This window comes from Ixodes scapularis, unplaced genomic scaffold (genome assembly GCF_016920785.2).
Source record: "Ixodes scapularis isolate PalLabHiFi unplaced genomic scaffold, ASM1692078v2 PGA_scaffold4__175_contigs__length_147842914, whole genome shotgun sequence".
Lineage (NCBI taxonomy): Eukaryota > Metazoa > Arthropoda > Arachnida > Ixodida > Ixodidae > Ixodes > Ixodes scapularis.
This window is the reverse complement of record NW_024609879.1, coordinates 147,621,941-147,646,234: the sequence shown is the minus strand read 5'-3', so window position 1 is coordinate 147,646,234 and position 24,294 is coordinate 147,621,941. Positions and strand designations below refer to the sequence as shown.

The 24,294-nt window shown below is 45.9% G+C and overlaps 1 protein-coding gene across 1 annotated transcript in view; it reads right to left on the bottom strand.

Annotated features, from left to right (window-relative positions):
* Positions 1-24,294, bottom strand: part of LOC120844277 — a 29,543-nt gene that overhangs the window by 3,203 nt on the left and 2,046 nt on the right. Inside the window, exons 2-5 of the mRNA XM_042293324.1 lie at positions 20,898-20,951; positions 16,298-16,354; positions 12,293-12,444; positions 9,048-9,158 (exon numbers count right to left, since the gene is read on the bottom strand). Of these exons, the coding sequence (XP_042149258.1) occupies positions 9,048-9,158; positions 12,293-12,444; positions 16,298-16,354; positions 20,898-20,951 (374 nt within the window). The remainder of the gene's footprint in view (positions 1-9,047; positions 9,159-12,292; positions 12,445-16,297; positions 16,355-20,897; positions 20,952-24,294) is intronic.

Sequence of the window (24,294 nt, the reverse complement as noted above, 5' to 3'; positions counted from 1 at the left end):
GACGACCAACGAACGTTTATTTTTCTACGTGTTCTTCTCGCGCGTCCCGACTTCAAGGAGCAAGAAAAAAGTACTTGAAATGGACCACGACGAACAAGAACGCTGTATCCACAAACACCCGAGAAAGGCTACGACGGTCACGAATCCACCGACTCTGACCAAGCGAGCTGCGTAGAATATAGGCCCAGCAGGCACTCCGACTCGGCGCAGCGTTGCTTCGACGGTACTTGGCCAAGACAGTCTGCCCACGACCGGCTGGCGTGCTGAAGGGAATATGCCCACGCGACCCTTGTGGACCCTTCCCGTATTATAGTTTGATCGCTGCACTCAATTTTAGATTAACAGGTGAGGTCAATCTCTTCGCCTTGTCATCTCCTTGTTTTCCGAGGGAGTGTTGACGAACACTGTCGCCGAAAAGGGACTCTGGTCGATTCTATCTTCTTGTTTTGTGTGATATAGAGCTCGAATAAACGCCGTATGGATTACCTTCGTAACACGGTATGTACACTTTGTCATTAGTATGCCATTTTCATTCTGACACGACTGCATGTCACTGTCGAGCTATAACAGTTCGTGGGAGGTATACGTGCAATGCCGGTCCAACCTTCCTTTGCCGAGTGCCACGTCAGTATCGAGTTGCAATTGTAAAAGATTGGTACCGACGCGCTCACCAACAGCGCGAATACAGCACTTCCATCAAACGCGTGCGTCCGCTCAGAGTGTGAACAGGTATTTACGTGGCTCTTGCTGACATTGTCGTAGTTCAAACGTATCTTCTTTAACGTCGGCTCGCTCCTGCACCTCCGAGGCCGCGAAAAACGCCGCGGCGATTTGTTTCCATCTACGTCGCTTTGCAAACGACTGACACGGGCCGCCTTTTAGCAACAATGACAGTTGGGTTGACTTCTGGAGTCTTCACCGGAAGACTCGCCGCACTTCCCAACAGGCATACCGGCGTATGAGACTATACTCCGCGACAACATTTCTTGTCAATGTAGTGGAAGGTACAGGCCCGCGTCCCCTCTCCCATTTCGAGTGTACGCAGGCTCTCCTCCTCCCCCATTTCCGGGGAGAGGAGGAGAGCCCGCGCACACTCAAAATGGGAGAGGGGACGCGGGCCTGTACCTTCCACTGCATTGCCAAGGAAAGTTGTCGCGGAGCAGGGTTGGGCAGAAATACTCAAAAATGTATTTGGAAATACAAATACGGGGGTACATTAAAATAGTAGCTAAAATACTGATACTAAAATACATCTGTAAAAATGTATCGCGATACGTATCGGAAATACATTTAAAAAAGAGGCAAAAAGTATTTGGAAATACAAATACAGGAATACATCTCAGGGAGGGCAGAAATACAAATACAAAAATTCTAATAGCTCAATACATTTTCCAAATTTTTTGAGACGCCAACTGAGATGAAGCTTGAAGTTTGAAGTGGATGTTTTCGATCCCGCAATTTCTTTCCTGTAGGCTTGGCACTTTGCCTTGAAGGTAGTGGTTTCGGACGACAAAGAGTCTTCAATGGGCCCAAAAAAAGTTACATCAAGGGCTCTCCGCGGTCCCTTCCATGACATCTTGTCTGTCTGACGAGGGAATCCTGTCAACATTAATCAGATGATGTCACGGTGGAATGAACTAATATTCTTTATCTGTAGGTGTGGCCTTGAACATGAAACTTTACCACGCTGCTGTATGAAAGGACAATACGTACTTTCGTTGTAGGTTACCTGGTTGAAGATTGTGCATACAGTGTCATTTGTAATTTTTGAGAATAGTAGACCACCTGAAGCATCTTGGAATACATGTCTTATCTTCTGTTACGGTTGAAAAAAACAATACGGTAGCATCTCTGTTCTGAAAGTCCTTACTACCGACCCTCCGCCACCGACGCACGGATTGCAGTCCTCAAGTTTTGCCTAGAATTATCCAATCAGAGACCTCGTGGATTGCGAGCTGATATTGCCGGCACAGGTGCGAGCTGTCCGAGAAACAGCGGTCTCGAGACGAGTCGCGGGAGTACGTAGTCTGGGATTGCACAGCGAGGCCACTTCTGGCCTCCTTTTGGGTTTCGGATCACCAGAGCAGCGGGTCATGTTCACGTCGGCTGATGACGTACCCTTGAGCCGTGCAATGTTACGGGCGCAGCCGCAGATGCATTCGAATATGTGTTGAACTTCACTGCGTGAGTCATCCTACTATTTCAAGTCAACCACCGCCAGGCTCGTGCTGCAACGGAATGTGACTCAGCTTTCCCGGCTGGGTGTACACTGTACGCTAAAGCGAGAGAGACGGTTGGCAGCGGGCAATGGATGCCAGCAAACAATGACCCAAGAAATCCCTACCAAAGGACCTGCGGCAGAAGATGCTCTGACTCCACTCCTGGCACGCCACCAGGTTCGAGTCCCCGACTACGCAACACTCCTCAGTACAAAGAAGAACACGCATAAAAAAATAGTTTGCAGAATCAAAAGGAACCTTGGTCAGCATAGTAAGAATGCCCCAGCATCTCCTTAAGTGTGGTGCCCTCAAAGGTAAAAAAAAACAAATGCGTTCGGACTTGTTTCTTTTTTTTTTTTTTTCGGGGGGGGGGGGGGGGAGTATTTCTCAAGAAATGTAACGAAATACATATAATCCTGGTTGTATCGCGATGCAAAGAAAGATTTCAAATGTATTTCGATACAGGAATACAGATACTGGTGAAAAAAATGTATCGCGATACAGAAATACAGATACGAAATGTATTTCTAAAATACTATCGCGATACATTTGTATCGCGATACTGCCCAACCCTGTCGCGGAGTATAGGCCCATGCTGTCACTGTAGCGCAACATATCTAATTGAATTTCGCTCAGCTGCGATGTGTCTATGGCTATAGCGGCGATGAGAGGCGTTGATTCAGAAAATACGTCGGTGGCATCAGCGCAGTAAAACGTACCCGCGCACCCCCGGCTCGCCGCCACTAACGCTCCCATTCTCCCACTGCCGAGAGAACTTCCGGTTCCTGTCCCAGGGTACGTCACGACCGTCAAAATTACGCCGCAGCTTGTTTTGCGGTCAGTTGGAAAGAAAGAAAATGTCGACATTTCATTAATTTTTGTGTAGGTGTTAATAAACCGAGACGAAAACGGATGCCTGTTCGTCATTCAGAGAACGTTGAAGGTTTAATGTAAAAGTTATCTGACAAAAAGAAAAAGGTCATCTCATGGTCCCTTTAAAGTCAGGCGTAGAGTTTTATTGGAAGCAAACATACTTGTGGACTGGAGTTCCCGCTTTATTATTCAATAGGAATGCTTCTTAGAAATTCATTCTTCACGGGTGCCTTCTTAGGGAATACAAAAAAAGCTAGCTGGTTTTGAAGTTTTATGAAAAACCCTACATATATTTTATCATTCTTCCTTTCTGCTCGTATTTTATACAGTTTATCTAGTTATGAACAGTTCATACAAGGTGTTTATAAATATAGTGTCGTTTCATATTTCAAACAATAGAAACCGCCCATAATACAGAGCTTCGAGGAACGTTCTTTATCATAGGCGCGAAAGCTAAAATTTGCAATAACTACTCGAAGCATTTTAACAATTCATCAGTACGTCAAATACCGCATAGCATCGTGAACGTTTAAGTTTGCAAATAAAGAGGCTACATGTTCATCGATTAAATTTACGCATCAAAACATCATATATCCCTTGCGTTATTATTCTGTAGTGTCACTGCCTATAGCATGCGCAAGTGTTAAGTATGGCGCGTTCACATTTAATTACATCACGAACAAAACATGAAACTTCCTTTCACAAAAACTAAGTGCCGTGTCACATTTTCATTTGTTCAAAAAAACATACGTTTACACATAAAGTCTCTATGATTCATCAGCATGATTTGGGTCTATTTGTCCTGGTCTTAAATACACACACTATCAACCGTTCACACGGAAATACCCAATACACACACATAAACAGCAACTGACTTTTTTTTTTCTGTCTTTTTTTTTTGTTCATAACTGTCGGAAGTTTTTATATTGACAAATTTTCTGTGTTTCTGAATTGGAATAATATAATGTTATTTTTCTGGAGTTTTTAATCTGTTTTGTATCTTTTTGTTTTAATTATGCATGTACAAGAATTGCTCCTTTATTCTGTAACTTTGCTTTTCTATATTTAAAATGTTAATTCTTTGATTGATGTTAAGTTTTGGGCGAACTTTTCATTGTTAACTAACCCTTTATTTTCAAGAGTCCCTCCAACAGTTTTCCTGGACCCATTTGGAATCCCTGCCTAAATTTCATCTCATAAAATAACAACTTGTTCAAAAATAAATACACATATTTTTTTTTTTGTACGGGCTTTGCGATTATTAACTGCCCGGTTTAGGGAAAAAATTGTTTTACTGTCGCCTCGACCCTTGAAAGTGGTCAGGTGTAGATGGCGACTCACTCAATCATTTCTCGACTCTTTTAAATTTTATATTTGTTTTAGGTTGGAATGCCTTGCCTTTTCTTGTTTCGTATACCAGGTATGCGAACGATGTGGCTGGGTACGAGGGCAAATTATAAAGATATATACTTAATACTGTCTGCACGTCAGCATTTATTTAAAGTTCTCGGTGAATTAATTATTGTGACCTACGCTACGGTGGTTGGAACTGGCCTCCGACTGGTGTATTTACCGTCCTATCTAGACCATGCATTGGAAGTGGACACGAAGAGGTAAACAAATGCGTCACACGAGCCGGCTGCATCATGGTGTCATATGTCCCGATTTTGGAGGTTGGCTTTAGAACTCCTGGCGAAAAAAACTAACGGACGCAAGGGTCTCTATCGGATACAGAGCATACTAATACGACATCCGGCCGATACAGACCAGACGTATATGCGACGTCCGGCCGATACTCGGGCGACAGTCCGATTCGTACACTGCTCGCATGATAACGCGCCGATACCAGGCCCGGGCTGAAATTACGGTACGGTAATACCTGCCGGATATCGGGCTGAGGTGCAAAACTGTGCATCCTGCCAATATTGGGGCACCGAGTTTTGGCCGACACTGGCACGACACTGGCCGAGCATAGAGGTTTTGCTTGGGTATTTCGGCGGCGTTCCATTTCGTCTGTATTGGTTCCCATAAACGTCTGTCTGCAGAGCCACCTGCAGCAGAACAGGCGTCTGCCACATTCACCTGTGCTGCTGTACTACCGCCATGATTGCGACAGGCAACCGCGAGACAGTTTCTTGATATCATCAGACAGAAAACGGTGGGCTACTCTTTAGGACCTGCTAAAAACACCAGTCAAAGACGCGCTTCGGGCACCATAGCTACCCATAGTGCCAACCAAACGACGGTGTACGAAAGACAACCCAATTTCAAGATGGCGTCCGTGCATGTAAAATAAGCAAGCAACACCATGACTGCACTCCGTTCACCGTTAAGCTAGGCCGGTTCACACATAGAGGGGAACGCTCAGTTAGCGCTTCATAAGCGCAGGAAGCAGCACTCATGTGGCACCGACTTGCGCGTGACGTAGCGCTCGGTTAGCGCTTCAGAAGCGCTCCAGTAGGCGCTCAATTAGCGCTTCAGAAGCGCTTCAGTAGGCGCTCGGTTAGCGCTTCAGCAGCGCACTTGTACCGTGCTTGCTGCTGCGGAACCGTGCGTGCATGGTGATTCCGTTGCTGTTTTTCTTGAAAGAAGAGGAAGTAAAAGTGACGCTCTCCAAGCAAAGGGTCGGGCAGACGATCCAGAGTCATGGACTTCGAGCGACTGATTGATTGGCTATACGACCTCATAGCCTTCTATTTGATATGCGTGACCGTGGTTTCAAAGGCACGCAGTTAAAAAAATGAAAGCCGTTTACAAGTCCCTGTAACGCCGAATTAGAGCGCAGCTTTTCAGGAGGAGAATGGAAGGGTACTGAGGGAAAGGTATACCCCTCCTCTCTCCTCCTCACCTCGTCATCCTGCCTACTACTCCGCCAAGGGGTCCACGTGGTCTCACGGGGGCCACGTGACCCCCCTGAGGTCACGTGACCTCAGGGGGATCACGTGACCTCGGGGGGTGGGTGGGGGGGGGGTTTCGCGTGACCTCAGGGGGGGTCACGTGACATCGGGGAACGGGTCACGTGACCTCGCGGTTACGCCGACGCCGACGCCAACGACGACGGCGTCGGCGACGCCGCTCAAGCCGTAAACGGGCGCCTAAGAGCTGCGCTTCTGTTCTTACTTCTTCTCGCCTTCTGTTTTCGCCTGACCCTCTGGTGCTCCGGTCCGTCTTGCGCCTTCCCCGGGGAATTCCGATGACCCCCCCCCCCCCCTCCCCCCGCTCTCCGCCGCGCCCCCGACGGCACGAAGCGACGCGAGGTGTCATCTACGAGAGAGACGACACGGACCAGACCACGCCGTGGACCAGACTCCCGACCGCCCGCTGTGTTCGCCCCCGCAACGGTCTCCCTGTGTTTCTTACACCTCCCCTCATCCCCCTCCCCCTTTCCCCATCGCCTCCCCAAGTCGAGCTCTGAGCGGCGAGACGCCCCAGTAAATCTGTAGTTGCAAGTCGAAAGCTGTGTCGCCTGTTTCGTCCTCTTGTGTGTTTCTTTCGTTTTAATTCAATGTCGATTACCAACACGCTCAAGTCTATAACTAAAGGCTCTTCTGGGCGTTAAGTTGTCCACACACATATGCACTAATATCGTATGTAAGGGCATTTGTCGCGTTTCTATTTCAGCGTCCCACATGTCCGTTATGGTACTGTTGATGCACATCCAACCACAAGAACCGGAACCGCAATGCACGCGCTAATCCGCAGCAATAGCCGCTGAACAAAAAGCGCTAATAAGGGGCTACTCAAACGCTAACAAGACAGACACGCTGATTGCGCGCTATATTAGAACGAAGTCACGCGCTAGGAAGCGCCACATGAGCGCTCTTTAGATCGTTCACGTAGCGCTAGCTTAGCGCTCCGCTGTATGTGAGAACAGGCCTTTAGGCTGAGAATAGAAGCTCCGGCTTCAGCGCGAGCTCGCTGGCTTTCGTAGTACTTTGGTTGGGGGTGCCTGCGCGTCCATACTTATGTTAGCAAGGGAAGAAAGCTCGCGCTAAAGGCGGAGCTTCTAGTTTCAGCTTGAGTGTGAACGGAGTATAGCTGTGTGTGAGTACAGGTTGTATTTTTGAAAAAGTGCGGGTTTCTATACTCTGTCTACCCTTAAGCTTAGAGTGCAGCCAATGCTACAAGCACGAGAGCTTGGGATCTCTGTTTTCAAGCGTTCTTACGCAGAACGAGCACTCGCGCCCAAAATACACGTATCAACGCCAGGAGCGTGGGCTAGTTCCCTCTTGCAGCTTCGGCTGCAGTCTCAGGTTAAGGGTGAACAGAGTATTAGCTCGTCTAGACACTAGGCTCGTTATTCGGCTGATATCCTACGTAGATCAAAGGGCTTAGACAACCACGTACATTTAGCGACAGAAGAACAGACACGTTTTAGTGTGTACACATAGATTTAACTTGGATTGAAGACTCGGCGCGCCTAATCGTAATATCAGGTGCGTGAGCAATGGTCGAAGCTGTGGTCAGATGCAGCCATAAAAAAAACTAAGAGCAGAGCACGAAGAGGAAGCAACAGCATCTTAGGCTGCAAGATTGCGCAAGCACGTGTCGCAAATGGCGAACAGCTCTGCGCTCTACATGCCCCGCCCCCCCCCCCCCCCCCCCCCCCCCCTCCCCAAGTTTGTAGATAATGCAAATACTTTGGACTCACGGATGTAAACAAACGGCCTCTGGTGGTTTAATAGGGAGTATTTTCTGGCGGACGTAGCTGTGTGGTCGACTGCTAAGCGCGTGCTCACAGCGGGCTTTACAGCACTTTTGCAATGTGCATTCCGCATCATCAAGACTACCGGTCTTAGCAGCCTATTAAAGGAAGCTCGTTCTGAGCACCCGCTCTATACATCGCCCTCAAAAATGGCGTCTAGTTAATGCCCTTTATACTTTGGTCAAGGATTCCGGAATGACTAACAGTAAGCCAGCTCTTAGAGGAAAATAGTGCAGAAACCTCAAATCTTGTAAAACGAAAAATACTGTGCATCTCAATTATTTTTTGTTTCTGTTTAGGTCAAAATAATACAATCTTCCAACGTTGCATTTTTTCTTCATTAATAATGCGATGAGGACAGGAACGATGAGGTATCAATGTCTGTTAGGACATAAGTTTTAGGAGCTCTAGTCTTATTCTATGCTTTTCTGTCGTCTATGATCTTTCAATTTTTCCATTGATCGGGTCTTTGCGTATTCTAAATTGAACGTACGCGCACGCGTTTATGACCTTGCATGTCACAGTCATGTAAGTTTTTAAAGGCTTTTTTGTTTTTCAACCGGCGATGAGCTCGGTTAAAAGGGCCACAAAAATTAAAAAAATAAATGTTTTTAATGCACACAAAATTTATAATTATACTGTATGTACTCGCACGTAATAACTGCGCAGATATTGCCCGTTTAAATGACCTAGCACAAGCTCTTCAGTACCTTTCTCCAAGAAGGGTCTCTGCAATCTTGCCATGAGCGGCCAACAAAACATGATTTAGTAAGTACTCAGAGAAAATCGCCGCCTGGGTTCTCAGTCATTGCCTTACGCGTTAACAAGATTGTTAATCGCCACAAAGCCCTAATGTGTATGAAAAAACTGAATTCCGGGAAGCCCGAACAGTCGTGGTTCCTGGCAGAGTCAGGGAAGAGCGTGTGTGACGACTGACGGTCTTGAGCGTCTGTTGAAATGACTGAGAATCTGAAAGGGGTATACACAAGCTTGAGCCACGCCATGAAACGCGTAAATGTGTGCTGTAGGTACTTGACATATCAATAGTATATATGTACATTCTATCCATATAAAAAATGTTTCCACTCGTCTCAGTTCGTTTGTAAAAAACAAACAAACAAAACGTTAAAAAAACAAAAAAAAACACTGTAAATTGTTTTGTTCGCCCTCGGATGACACAAGTGGAGTTAACACACATGAGTAGAAAAAAAAAACAACACTATCGCACTTAAAATGTTCGAGTCACTTACCATTCGTTCAGAACATGGTGCTCCCGGCCAAATATGTTTCACTGTGTAGTGAGTATTGGTTCCGTTCCTGGTCACGCAGCAGACAGTGCACCTGCGTGGCCTTAGTCCGAACTGAGAAAAAAAAAAGCACGAATAAGTACTACTACTCGTTAAGCATATAAAGTAATTAATATCTAGAACATGAACTGTATCGCATAAATACTATCAACTGTGGCAAAATAACATATGTCCGAGTATACTTGGAAAACCCATCGCAGGAGTTAGAAAAGGACCCAAAACAGTTAGCACGAAAGACGAAAAAACAAGTGTAAGGCTGAACTGAAACAAGCGCTACTTTCATCACGCCTTTTAATAAAAAGATGAAGAAAGGAAAGTATGAGGTTAAAAATTAAAACTTAAGGGGAAGCACGACCGCAAATGAGAAACAGCGGGTGATGCAATTGTATTTGAATATTTTTACAAAAAAGGTTATTCGAGATGATAATAAAAAATAATAGAAAACAATAAAGAGACAAATAATGATGTGTGTATGTTTATACAGCCGGACGTTAGTCAGCCGCAACGGGCGTGTAGAGCCTCAACTATAGATGAGAAATTTAGCCAGTGCATGTACAGCCCGGGGTTTTAGCGTACATCATGAAGTAGTGGTGCATCGATCGCAACAGGCGAGTGGCGGGATTTCGCCGTGCATGAGAAAGACTGTGAAGGCGCCGTGTCGTTTAGCAACACAGGAATCTGGAGAGGGTGTATCCTGACAAGAAAACAGGTCAAATATTTTAACCTCAGACCATCGCATCAAAAGGGAATGCTTCCTCAGTGCTTCATCAGTGACCTTGTCATCAAAGGAACTACAGTACCTGCAATATTTTTCCTAAACTTATTTTCCATTTTTACGTCATCCTTTTTAAATATATCAGGCTTTCTAATGTTTGTTTATCAATAAAAGATTTTATCGCGAAGGGGGGGAGTGGGTGCTTGTGTAGGTGTGTGTGTGTGTAGGGGGGGGGGGTGCAGGCGAAGTAAAGCCAAAAAGGAAGCGAAGTTATTCCCTGACCAAATATAAAGATACCGGACAATGCCAATTGGAAGTGCTCCTTGTTCGTGTCTAACCCCATTTAAGGTCAGTACTGCCGTGTGGTCCTTGGGGCATGTGTGAGGGAGGGGTTCCATGGTGTCGTGCCGGGGGCCGCATAACACTTCCTAGCAAGCCGCGGGTCGGCGACCCCCGGTGATAAACTAAATGATTAGAAAATAACCCTGTGAATAAAACGTGGAAACTGGAGATTCCTTATTCTCCGTTTAATAATTTTATTTTTCGATTGATACCTTTTCAAGGTCTAATACTTTCAAGATGTCCCAGGCAGCATACACAAAAAAGTCTAAGGTCTAAGTTTACAAATTCAAAGGGATTAACGTTAAGCTAGAGGGTTTTGTTTCATGGTGCCAGAATCAATGTATCTACCTTGATTCTAAAAGCCAGAAAAATGGCCGAAGTTTGGCTTTTCTCTTGCTTGCCACGGGAGTGTCATAGTTATATACCTAAACCAAAGACGCCAGTTGACACTGGTGACACCAGAACTACTAGAAAAGTCTAACTCGCGTTTACATTGCATTTCACAAACTCTCTATGCCAGGCGATTTTTCGGGGTATATATTCTGAAATAATTTCGGTCTCTTTATTTATTCGCACATGGCGACCCCTGTTAGCAGTAACTGCCTCTTGAAGTGCTATGCGGGAGAGTAGACGGATTGGTACTATACTAGGCTGTTAAACAGAGGTGCTTAACATTCATACAGGTTAACAGTCGCAAATATGGTGCTGCAGAAAAAAAAAAAGCAATGCCGGGTGCAGCTTTTCAAGCGCACCCTGCATTGAACAATACAATTGTTTCGTATTACTGCGATTACGTTTTCTTCGTTCGACGTCTTTTTTTTTTAGCGTTACAAGATGTTTACGAGGAAAATTACGTTTCGCATGCGCTCGAAATTTTTAAACTCAGTAGTTTTTTTTTGTTTTTTTTTGGTGAGAAATACATTTTTGATACGACTTTCTATTTTAACTCCCTATTCAATTTGTCGTTCTCCTCTGTGTTTTTTTTTTTTTTTTTTAGTAAGGATATGCATACTTTAATGTATTTTTCATATATCGGGAGTGAGAAATGGCTTGTCCAATTACAGACCTATTCCAGTCTTTTATGTTCTTTTTTCTAAAGAATATGTGTTTAAAAATTATTTCGATGATCCGAGTATCCTTTTAATCAGAAAATAACATTGATAGGCTTGTTGTTGATTCAAATAACTATGCCTTAAAAAAGGTGTGTCGCAGACTGTTTGATAATATTTGAGAAGAAATGAAAATAAAACTAAAGTGCATATATTCATATAAAAAAACATTGTGCAATGCCACTGCTAGATTAATATTAAACGCATGTGAAATTGAATCGGTAACTAGTCTGAAAATATTAGACGTAGTATTCCACGAGTACATGTTATAAGACGCTCATATTCAAAGCCTTTCTCTGATACTCGAAAAACATAAATAATATTTTCATCAATGTATGTCATTACCACCCAATGTGAAACTCTTAATTTAGAATGCCCCTATTCGATTCTCGCTTATATTGTTGTCACAGGCTCGGGGAACTACTGCTTGTAAAACATACGTAAATTGTCTTTGTTGCAGAAAAAAGCATCTGTGTCGTAGACGGCGCTTCGTATTATTCGCACACTGGACCACTCTTCCGCAAGCATAAAATCACGAAAAATATGTATTACAATTATAAATCTGCTACAATATATGCGAATCTCTTAAATTTAGAAATCATTCGTTATAACGAACACCTAATTGGAAGAAAAAATATTGTTTACACAGTGTGCAGCGTCAAGTCCCGGAGAGTGCCCCGTAGTTTATAGAATAAACTACGGGCTACAGACGCTTCTGTACAGACAAACCAGCTAGGCTATTGAACTTTTTAAACGATAAAAGTGTTCAGATGAAGCTCACAAACATAATTTGTTATACAATCTTTATCTCTACAACTATGTATTATATCTCGAATATAATATGTTAATTCCTATTTAAATATTGTGTTTCTTTTTCTGCTCGCCAAGTTTACAAATGTAGGTGCAGGGGCTTCGTCAAGGCTGTATAAATGCAGCGCTTTCTCCTATCCCTTATCCCTATTTTGTACCTTGGGTGTAAAGTAAATTTAGTTAATTTGAATAAAAATACGGGTGCTCTTTACCGTCCCCATTACTGGTTGAGGGATTTCCGGTGGTTTCCTCTGGCAGAACTGGGAGAGAATCGTCGACCAGGGTTTATTCTTGTCGTTTGGAACGAATGTATGCCTTGTGACTAACGGGCACTCCGGATGCTGGTGAACTCTGGTCGATGGATCTGAGGGGGGAAACGTTCCAACCTTTATACGGTGCCCACGTTTATCTCCCCCCCCCCCCCCCAATACACAAACACACACAGAGCCTAAGTTGATTGTGAGCATGCCAGTTAGAATCAGACACTACGAGATGACAGAACGGCTACGTCATTACTGAGAAACCCAGAAACTCGGGGAAAAATGAAAGACAGAAGAACCACAACATTATTTTCATGTTCTCCTCTTTCTTACAGCAGCAAAGCGGTTAATTGGACCAACTGGTTTATACCGGGTGATTCAAGGAGACGGCAGGCTCTTTAAATCGACCGGAAAGTTCGGTTTCCTAACCTATCGCGCTACGACTTTGTGCAGCGTTGCCCACAGATGGTGCATTTTTTTTTTTTTTTTGTAAAATTTGCGAAGAGCGAACTTACCTGAGGAAAAAGTAAACAAAGAAAAAGGCTTAGCTCCTATGGAAACGCAGCGACGCCACTGGTCTTCACACAACCCGGCGCCCTTTTGCATGGGACACAAGAGATGGCGCAACAAACGCCGCCAACGAACGAGCATATACGGCGCCGACAGCCAGCGTCTTTAGCAGACAATCTTTTCGACTCAGAAGCGGAGCGCGTTCCGCGGGCGGCGACAGTCGCAGAAACAAAAACAGGCGCGGTAAAAACAAGGAACTGCAGTTCCTTGTCTGCTAGATACGTCGGCTCTCGGCGTCGTCTGCGCGTTCGTTGGCGGCAGTTGGCGTTAGTTGGCGTCGCGACCGCTTGCGCCATCTCTTGTCTCCCGTGCGAAACGGCGCCGTGTTGTTTGCTGACCGTTGGCGTCGCTGCGTTTCCATAGGAGCTAATCCTTTTTCTTTCTTTACTTTTTCCTCAGGTAAGCTCGTTCTTTGCAAATTTTACAAAAAAAAAAAAAAAAATGCACCATCTGTGGGCAACGTTGCACAAAGTCGTAGCGTGATAGGTTAAAAAACCGAATTTTCCGGTCGATTTAAAGAACCTTCCGTCTCCTTGAATCACCCGGAAGTTTAATTAATATAAAAGCGCCGAAAACTACAAGGACGAAGACGAATTAGGTCAATAGGCCATGTGTTGTTCTACTTCAGCTTGATCCTTGTTGTTTTTTGGGCGCTTTTCTACTTTTTACGACTTTTTTGTTTCTTGCTTTTCCTAGGTTTTGTAGTCATTATGCCCCTCTTGCTTGTCTGCGGTTGGCTTTAATTTAAGTAACGTAAGGCCTTCCTTGCTCCTTAGAGGCAAATGGTGTGTGCTTGTTATACCTTGACTTAAAACGAAAGAAACACACAAGAGGACGAAACCGACGACACAGCTTTCGACCTGCAACGACAGATTTACTGGGGCGGCTAGCCGCCCAGAGCTCAACTTGGGGATGCGATGGGGAAAGGGGGAGGGGGAAGAGGGGAGATGTAAGAAACACAGGGAGACCGTTGCAGGGGCGAACACAGCGGGCGGTCGGGAGCCTGGTCTGTGCTACCTTTCTCGTGGATGACACCTCGCGTCGCTTCTTGCCGTCGGTGGCGCGGCGAAGGGGGGGGGGGGGGGGGGGCGGAGAGGGGGGTAGGCGTCTCGGAACGTTTTGGGGAAAGCGCAAGACGGACCAGAGGGTCCAGTGAGAACAGAGGGCGAGAAGAAGGAAGGACAGAGCTCTGGTTTCCCGGGTTCTTTTTGTTTGCTGTTTTTTTTTTTCAAACCTTTAAGCTCTATTGCCGTGCGGGCTGGGGGGGGGGGGGGGGGGGGGGGGGCTTTCCACCCTTTCAGGAAGCGAATCCCTCTCTCCTGGAGTAAAAGGGAAGGGCTGGAGAGGTTTGTTGTCGCCGACCTGATGCTTGCGGATTCTAATATTTCTCTGCCGAATCGAGATCGGTGTCCCCCTTTGATTTTTGTTTGAGTGATATGGGGTGTGCAAGAGGGGCAGTTTTTCGCACGGACAACAACCGGATGCACGGAATCCTCGGGCGGGCTCGTGATCTCCCTCGCGTGTTTACGGAGGTGGTCGTTGGTACATCGGCCCTTTTGACCGATGTACTCCGCTCCGCACGAAAGAGGGATCTTGCACACTTTCTCTCGCGCGCAGGGGCGGAAACACTGGGCGTGTTTTTTAGTGCAGGAGGTCGGAGGTTTCGGATTGTTGAGGTGCTTGCACATTCCACCCAATTTGAATTTGCAGGTGAAAAGAACCCTGGTGTCCAATTTGCGTGCAAGCGCACTCAAACGATGGGATGTGTTGTGCACGTAGGGAATGCATGCAGGGCGGGAGGAGAAAGATCTGGGTGGGGATTTGCGGGGGCGGCTCCCGGACTGCACAATCAACCTCTTGATGTTGTTTTCAAACTGACAAACTGACAACTTCAAACTGAAGTAGGAGTGAGGTCACGTAACGACAATTTTTCTGCTAAATCTAGCGCGGAAACTGAATTTGTGTATAGGTCAAGTGGAACGAAGTCTTGTGACCTAATTTTTTCCTCTAAATTTAGCGATGAAACTGAATTGGTGTTGAGGCAACGTGAGGGTGATTTTCCCGCAAAATCTAGCAGGCGAGAGGACCCCGTTTAGTGACCGCGGTTACACCGATGCTGCTACAATAAAGAGGAGATTCGGGCCAGTTTGTTTATTGCAAACGAAAAACAGCGCCGTAAAAACGCAGGGACACAGACGAAGGGAAACAGGACAATGCGCTCTCTCTACTGAAATTTATTGAAAATTGACAAGCTAATATAACCACGAAAAAAAAAAAACTTGTTAACCCTATCTGCTCAGCCCGCATTTCAGAAATTCAAACTTATCTGTTGATAAAGACAGGGACGTGTAACTTATACATTTCTTCTCCCGGGTCCTAATTTCAAATGCCTCATGTAATTCTCGCGACACTTTATCTTTGTATCTAGCCAACATCTTAGTGTCATTGAAGGCCGGTGTGCATGAGTATCTGTTACAATTAATTGCAACATGCCCTGAAAGCGTCGCTCTTGTAGAGTCAGCGTGCTCGCGGGTGCGATCATTCACGCACCTGCCCGTTTGGCCGACGTATGTCATACCACACGTCATGAGGATTTCGTAAACGACGCTAGTCACGCATTCGACGTACTCATTTTGGTGTTTTGTAGTGCACGGATCTGAAGACGTCTGTGGGGAATTTCTCTGGTCATCTCATTGATCGCTGAAAACACTACCGGAATATTGTAGCATGGCCACCGTCTTTAGACTGTGCGGGACATTGTGTATATATGGAATGACAGCAGTCCTCGAAGTCGGTCTATCGCCGTTTGATTTCTCATTACCTTTAATCTTTTTTATTAGACTTTCTGCCACCTCAACCAAAGATCTCAGCGGAAAACCAGCCTTCTGCAGGCGCTCTATCTGCCCATCAAAGTTGCCTCGCGCACTGTGCCAACATGACTTTCTGAGGGAAACCCCCAGGCACAAACTAGCTATGCCCCTTTCCACAACCTTCGAATGGGCGGAATCAAAAGGAAGGATGCCCTTCTTTGTTCGAGGCGTATACTTACAACACGCATGGTCCCCCGACAACGATAGCGATCAAGGTCCAAGAATTGCAGTTCACCTTTTTTCGGTAATTCACACCTAGTCCTGCTTCCCTTCGTCTGTGTCCCTGTGTTTTTGTGGGTTTTTTTTTTCAGGGGGGGGGGTATTTTATTCTCCCTCCTTCCATGGCAATCAAGAGTACGATACGTGCGGTGCTAATTTGCAAGTTTAGTACCACGTTCACGATGGGATCGCTCTATTTTATACGTATAGATGACAACAGGATCTAGTTAATTTTTACGTATAATCCTAGAAAAAACAAAATGTTGTTGACATGGTTTTTATCCCTTACAACACTCACCTGACCGGTTTCGCCTGGGGTAGTTTGACGCATCCATCAAAAATTTCAGGATCCACTCTGCAGTTCAAATACATGGCTATGTTAAAGCGAAACCCTTAGCGTAAAAGAATAATAAATCAAGTTGCAACGAAGAGCTACGAACACAAGCAAGGAGTGGATAATTGTTCCACTCCGGGTGTCTAATATAAATCAAGCTGGTAAGTGGCGTAGACTGTGTTTGGTCACCACGCTTAATACGTATTCTGGGACGAGTTTAACACCATTGAAGCCTAAGCAGCTATTTTTTATAACCATTATATATTGCGTGTAGTTATTTTCCACATGAAAAAAGGGAGCGTATACAATTCGCATATTAACAAAAATCCACCGAATAACAGTGAACAGTTTATGTCTGCGTAGGCTTTCGTAGCAATTAAATTCCCCAAATGAAGTGACAGAAACAACCTTGCCCGCCTCTGAGCTCTATCTTATATCAGCTGTACGAGGCTATTCAAGTTCTAAGGTACCCTGGTTTATTTAATAAAAAAACACGTGCAACAAAAAGTTGGAACATCGCCACTCTTCTTTTTATTCACTCTGTACCAAGGTACAGTTTTCCGGGCCACTTTTTAGAGCGCAGCTCTTAGGGGCCCGTTTCCGGCTTGAGCGGCGTCGCCGTCGGCGTCGGCGTCGGCGTCGGCGTAACCGCGCGGTGCATCATGGGAAATGTCCCATAATGCACCGCGCGAGCCCCCCACCAAGGTCACGTGACCTCGTGGGGGGTCACGTGACCCCCCGAAGTCACGTGACTCCCCTGAGGTCACGTGGCCCCCTCCTCGAGGTCACGTGGCCCCCTCCTCGAGGTCACGTGACCCCCGCCGATGTCGCGTGACCCCCCGATGACGTCATCGTCACTGATGACGTCACCGGCATCCACATCGTCATCGTCATCATCACTGATGACGTCACCGGCATCCACATCGTCATCGTCATCATCACTGATGACGTCACCGGCATCCACATCGTCATCGTCATCACTGATGACGTCACCGGCATCCGCATCGTCATCGTCATCATCACTGATGACGTCACCGGCATCCACATCGTCATCGTCATCATCACTGATGACGTCACCGGCATCCACATCGTCATCGTCATCATCACTGATGACGTCACCGGCATCCGCATCGTCATCGTCATCATCACTGATGACGTCACCGGCATCCACATCGTCATCGTCATCATCACTGATGACGTCACCGGCATCCACATCGTCATCATCACTGATGACGTCACCGGCATCCACATCGTCATCGTCATCATCACTGATGACGTCATCAGTGACGTCACTGATGTCGTCACCGGCATCCGCATCGTCATCGTCATCATCACTGATGACGTCATCAGCGACGTCACTGATGACGTCACCGACATTCGCATCGTCATCGTCATCATCACTGGTGAAGTCATCAGTGACGTCACTAATGACGTCATCGGTACCCGCATCGTCATCGTCACTGATGACGTCATCAGTGACGTCAGTGATGACATCATCGGCATTGGGGGTCACGTGACCCCCAAGGTAACGTGACCCCCCCTGGTTAGTTTAACCCCCCCCCCCCCAGTGCCCTTCCCTCCTCCTCCTCAAGAGCTGCGCTCTAATTCGGCGTTACAGGGAGTTGTAAGCGGCTTTCATTTTTTTTGTCTGGAAATTTAAAGCTCCAGAAAGCCCGAGGAAGCAAAGGTAGAGCCAACCTTGAACTCCTTTGGTGAAAATCTGAATATCTTGACAATAATTCACCATACAGGTGCCAAAGCTAGTGTTCACTGCTGGTACTTTGACTGTCATCTGGCATCTTCTGGGTTTAGATCGCCAAACAAGTGCCAGATTTAGGCTTCACTGCTTTTTCTTTGATTCATACGCGCCACGGTATGCTCAAGTCGAGGACATTGGCAATTACGTGAAAAGCCAAACAAAAGCCATAAAACGCAAAATAAATATAATCTGTAACTGAAGGAAGCGGGCTGGCCAGCTGGCTCTATACTGACATGGTAACCCGAGAGTGAAGGGAAAAGGTGAGGTTTGTGCTGTCCGTTCCGTTTTTCCCCTGCTCGAGCCATGGTTACAATCTAAGTACTCTGCCACTAATTAACGCATTAGAGCAAAACAATACTATTACCAAGTTAGATCCTTGTGATTACCAAGCTTGTGGACTTCTACCTCAGGTAGTTGTACGTATTTTTGGCTACATCCTCACGACGATTGCATGGCTGTTGAGAATTGATCTTTGAAGGTCTGTTCACATCGTTGGGATATTGCCGACGACACAGCAAAGTGCCTCGAGAACACTCAACCAGCAAGAGCTTCCTATATTTATAGAGTCAATAAAAAATGATGGGAGCAAGGCCAGGGGAGTAAAGAGCGCGAGAAGGCAGCTTAAAATTGTAGTGTGAAGAAAACATTCATATAGTTTTGCCCGATGGGCCCAAACATTGACTTCTTGAAATATCACTTTTGCGTTTATGTTTTTTCCCGAAGCTGAAAAAAACTTTTTTTTCTCTCCATGACGTCTTTGTAGAACGTAGCCTTACTGTTAAGCCCTTCACGACGCAGTGGGGAAGGATGACGCCTTCATTTTCCCAGAACATGGCCGCCACCATCTTCTCATCACTGGAGGTAGCGCGAACCTTCGGTGGCGGGGAGTCGCAGTGCTCTCATTGTAGCTTCGGGCGTTTCGTTTCGGAGTTGAAAAACGGCATCAATCTCTTGTTCATTGTGACCGGACATGTGCACGCGACGGAAATAAACTAATTAAATACCGTTACTTTTTGTCCACTTTAAAAGTAACTAAGTACGCTACTCGTTACCGCGATTCAAAAGAACGCGTTACCTAAGCTTCAAAGTAGCGCGGTGATTTCACGTTACTTTGAACGTGTCGTTGTTACGACACAATAGCCGTTTCTAATAGTGTCCTCGTTAATAGTTCTTGCTTTTCATCCCGCTCATTTATGGATACAGTGGCTATACTATATACCTTGGGAACATATTTTAATGGCCTATCTAGCGTTTTCTCGTTGTTAGATATAATGATTTATTGAATATTACAGGCGTGATCTAGGGTGACAACTAAGTTCGGTACTTGTGTTGTATACGCTCCCTTCCTGAAGTAACTAAATGCCATTATTCATTAACTTTCTTCAAAAAGTAAGGAAAATATCTTGCTCGTTCCTTGTCCTAAATATGACTTAGTCGTTACGCTGTTACCAAAAATGTATACCAGGTACAGTAAAGCGTTACTTTTGCTGTTAGGTACCAGTCTGATCTTTACCATTAATGAAATAAAACCACTGTTTCTGCCGTCACAACGCGAAAAAATCGCTTGATTCCACGCATTAGCAGAAAACAAGTAATTACACGCTCATCCCTGAAGGTAAAGGTCGCCATTTGTAGTGTCTGGAACATTGGCGTGTTTAGTTAGCGCCAGTTTCGTTCGCCTTGCATAGAGATCCTACACTGTAAACCAAAAGTTACCCAGATGTGCGTTTCAAAGGCTAAGATGGCGATTAAACTGCCTAGCCTGAGGCATTTACTCCCGCACATGGAAGTAACTGAAGGCCTGTACAAACAGGACACTTTAGAAATCGTGAGACGACACAACTCCAACATAAAGGGCTGTTTATACTCCAACGTCGACGAACGAAACGCGGGCTGGTGCAAACCGATGTTTGTCGGCCACTGCTTCACGTCAGGCCGCGCCGAGAAGTGCCCGAACGACCGTGTTTACAGTTCAGCGTAGACCATGGTCCAGCCCGCTTCGACAAACTGAGCCACTTTGCGCATGCGCGTTTCCGCTGCAACTGCATCATCTCTACACCGTATCTCCGCTTCCTGGTCGGTACCAATCATGCAATCGATCAGGGTGGCTCGTCCTCGTCCTTATACTTCAGAGCACACAAGAACAGGCACACAAAGCCATCCGGGGCAGTGGTTAGCAGTTCGAAAAAAGCAAATGATGGCAAAATAACGATTGCAAACCAGCATTTACTGTTTCTGAAATGCCACAAAAATGTCGACGGACAAACAGGAAAATCACGATATCACGTCCAACGAAGATGCTTGACGTATTTGCCGGAGTCGTGCCAAGCGACTTCGGTGATTCCGCTGGGATGCTTCGATAAAATCGACGTATTCGTTATTCCACAGCGACTTCTTTCTGAGAGATGGCCGGTGCGTTGTCATAGTAGACTTTCACGACTCAAGAAACTGCCACCGAAGAGAGCGGACGATGCCTAAATTGCGCAATGTACGCGTTCGAAATTGTAGCAGATTTTACACAGCCCATACAAACAATACAGGATTGCCCCGCATTATTTCTGTACCCTCTAAATTTTACGTGATCCTAAATTCAGCGTTCAATTAACCTTACGCTTGTACTTCATTCGGATTCGAGTTGTCTAGGCCCGAAAGTGTGGAGTGAATTCTAAAACAAAATGAAGACCAATGAAGAGGTAACTCAGGAAGACCTCATGCCCCGATTGAGGCCCTAATTAGTTTCCTTCTTCAGCATATCAGGGCATCATGATATAAATTATCTTAAGACGGAAGTCGACAACATCATACCTGACCGGTTGTTCCTGATGTCTCCGGGCGGATACGTGACAACTGGCTCGGGCACTGCACGGGTCACCATACATTGATAGTGTCAGCTAGCGATATAATTTTCAGCTTTATTGATAATAATTACAATAAAAATGACAGAAATAACTCACAGTACTTTGACAAAAAAAAAAAAGAACTGCAACGCAATATGATTGAAATTATGGACCGAGAGACTGAAAGAGAGGAAAAGGCGTGATCGAGCGGGGACTGAATAGTGGGTAGACTTAACGCTAGCTGCCTTTGTCTGCACTCCGCTCGTCGAACGCAGTCGAATGCAAGAGCCAAGAACCTGAGTCTGCGTTCCGTGTTCTAACGCGTTCGACGAGTGCAGTGGAGCCAAAGGCAGCTAGTGGTAGGTCTATACACTAATCATTCCAAGCAAAGCTCAGCGTTACGACGTGCCAGCGCTTTCTCGTGTTGTCCTCTCTCTTACGTTCTCGCCGCATTCTTCTGAAACTCATCACTACTTCGAAATTTTGTGATACAGCTTTTTCAGGGTGTAATTAAAGTTTTAGTAGGCTGAGTTTTTGAAAGCTAAATGTACAAATTCCCATACCCCCTGTAGTCATATCCTGCATCATGGAGGTTTCAGTTAGGAATCCTTCAATCGGGCGTGCTTTAGCCGAGTTCTAATTTAAAGGGCAACTCCGGCCAAAACTCAAAATGAAATAAATTACTGGTATCGTCTCAACAAATGCCGATAATAAAAATGCGACCCGCCGCGAGCCGCTGCTCCTTAGCGGGCGGCCAGCGAGTTGCCGATCGCTAAAGCAACGTTGGGCCGTGACGTCAGGATCGTTCTCTTTTTTTTTTCCTCCGGTCCGGACGGGCGCACCCGTTGCGCGGTCGAGCAGTGTAAAGTGCGCTTCTTTGAGCCGCTACCCACCACTACTTCGGCTTGTGATTGGCATGTTTAGCCGTTGATTGTACCTGTAGGCCGCGTAGCTTCGGTATAGCCTTTTCTTTATTTGCTTGTGAGGACTCCAAGACTCATTTTAGTGAGCAACTCGGTGCACCCAAGACTGCTCAGTTGTTCCTCGAAAGATGCCAAGTACAATATTTAACAATGCCAGAAAAAAAAAAAAAACACTTGCCCCAGTCAAAAGTAAAGGAGGAAATATTTAAAATCCTATGTATTCCAATTAAAAAAAAAATGTGGGTGGGGTCGGAACGTGGAAGGGAAAGAAAGTCTTATTTTCACCTTACTAACGTTTTTTGTTTTCCTCTATAACCCACAAAAACTTCTGCTAGCTTTGAAAAGAAAATGTCTGCCTACAGAACTTTTTTTTTCTGAGTGCGGCAAGTTTTTTTTATATATTTTTACAAATAAGATTCACCACCCAAACGAACTTATGGGGTAAATTAGTGTCGTAGCTAACATATTTTGCTTTTACGCCCCTAAGGAAAAACAACGAAAAAAATGAAAGCCGTTTACAACTCCCTGGAACACCGAATTGGAGCGCAGCTCTTGAGGAGGAGGAGGGAAGGGTACTGAGGGTCACGTGTTCTCGGGGCGGGGGGGGTGTCGCGTGACCTCGGGGGGGGGGGGGGGGGGGTTACGTGACCCCCCAGAAAAATTTTTCCGCTAGGTTTAGCGGGGAATTTTTTCCGCTATATCTAGCGGGGAAATTTTTCAGGTAGATTTAGCGCGGAATTTTTCCGCTAGATTTGGTGGGGAATTTTTTCCGCTAGATTTAGGGGGGAAATTTTTCCGCTAGATTTAGCGGGGAAATTTTTCCGCTAGATTTAGCGGGGAAATTTTACCGCTAGATTTAGCGGGGAATTTTGCCCGCTAGATTTAGCGGGAAAATGTTTCCGCTACATCTAGCGGTAAATGTTTTCCGCTAGATTTAGCGGAGAAATTTTTCCGCTAGATTTAGCTGGGAATTTTTTCCGCTAAATCTAGCGGGGAAATTTTTCCGCTAGATTTAGCGGGGAAAATTTTCCGCAAGATTTAGCGGGAAAATTTTTCAGCTAGATTTAGCGGGAAAAAGTTTCCGCTAGATTTAGCGGGGAATTTTTCCGCTAAATCTAGCGGGAAAAATTTTCCGCTAGATTTAGCGGGGAAATTTTTCCACTAGATTTAGCGGGGTTTTTCCGCTAAATCTAGCGGGGAAATTTTTCCGCTAGCTATAGCGGGGAAATTTTTCCGCTAGCTTTAGCGGGGAAATTTTTCCGCTAGATTTAGCGGGGAAATTTTTCCGCTAGCTTTAGCGGAGAATTTTTTCCGCTAAATCTAGCGGGGAAAATTTCACGCTAGATTTAGCGGGGAAATTTTTTCGCTAGATTTAGCGGGGAAATTTTTCCGCTAGATTTAGCGGGGAATATTTTTCGCTATATTTAGTGGGGAAGTTTTTTCGCTAGATGTAGCGGAGATATTTTTCCGCTAGATTTAGCGGGGAAATTTACCCACAATGCACCGCGCGGTTACGCCGACGCCGACGGCGACGCCGACGCCGACGCCGACGCCGCTCAAGCTGGAAACGGGCCCCTAAGAGCTGCGCTCTAAAACAGACGTGTAGAGCCCAGCACACGTGTGTTAGGACGCCGCGGTCCGCGCCGGAGAGCCTCAAAGCTTCGTGTCCGGAGCGCGAAAGCGAGAGGGCCTCCAGTACTGCACGTCACTGGCAACGCGGGGTAGAGCAACGCCGCTCCATCCACGGAGCCCCGATTACAGCTGCCGAGTACGGTACCGAAAGAGTTCACGGGTTTTTCAGTCGCTAGCTTTTGGGTATACGCACTAACTCTTGCTACATATGCTGGATAACTACCACGTGTACAGAATTAAAACAAAATCAGCTTTCCTTCTATCTTTAGGCGGCGAGCGCAACAGAGGCAGGTGCCGCTCGGCCTGCATACTCGTTGAACGAGAACGATCCTGACGTCACGTCCACATAGCGGCTGATTTCCAGTGTTGCCGGGGCCTCGAGCGGCTAGTTTCAGTTTTGTCGGCAACGCCCCAAACAAAACTTTGAGGCGTCGATATTTTTAAAACTACGCACAATAACGAGAAAGAAATTACACCTTGCAATTTAGGGACGCTGACTGCGCTAAAAACAGCCATAATCCCAAAATCAAAAGTATGGACCGGAGTTGCCCTTTAAATACAATTCACGTTAATCTCGTGTTTTTCTGCGCTACAGGGGCTCAATGATCATACGATTAAAGCCGTCGTAGGTTGATTAAAAAAGGATGTTCACGGTGTGGGACTTTCATTCGAACATATCTTTTTTAATAAGATTGGGGATTAGGGGAGTGCCATCTTCAACCTGTCTTTATCAAACTCGGCGTACACTAGATGAAGGGCTAAACGTCTTGGCAAGTTGGCTATGTTACGCTTGGCTCGGCAGAGCGGACA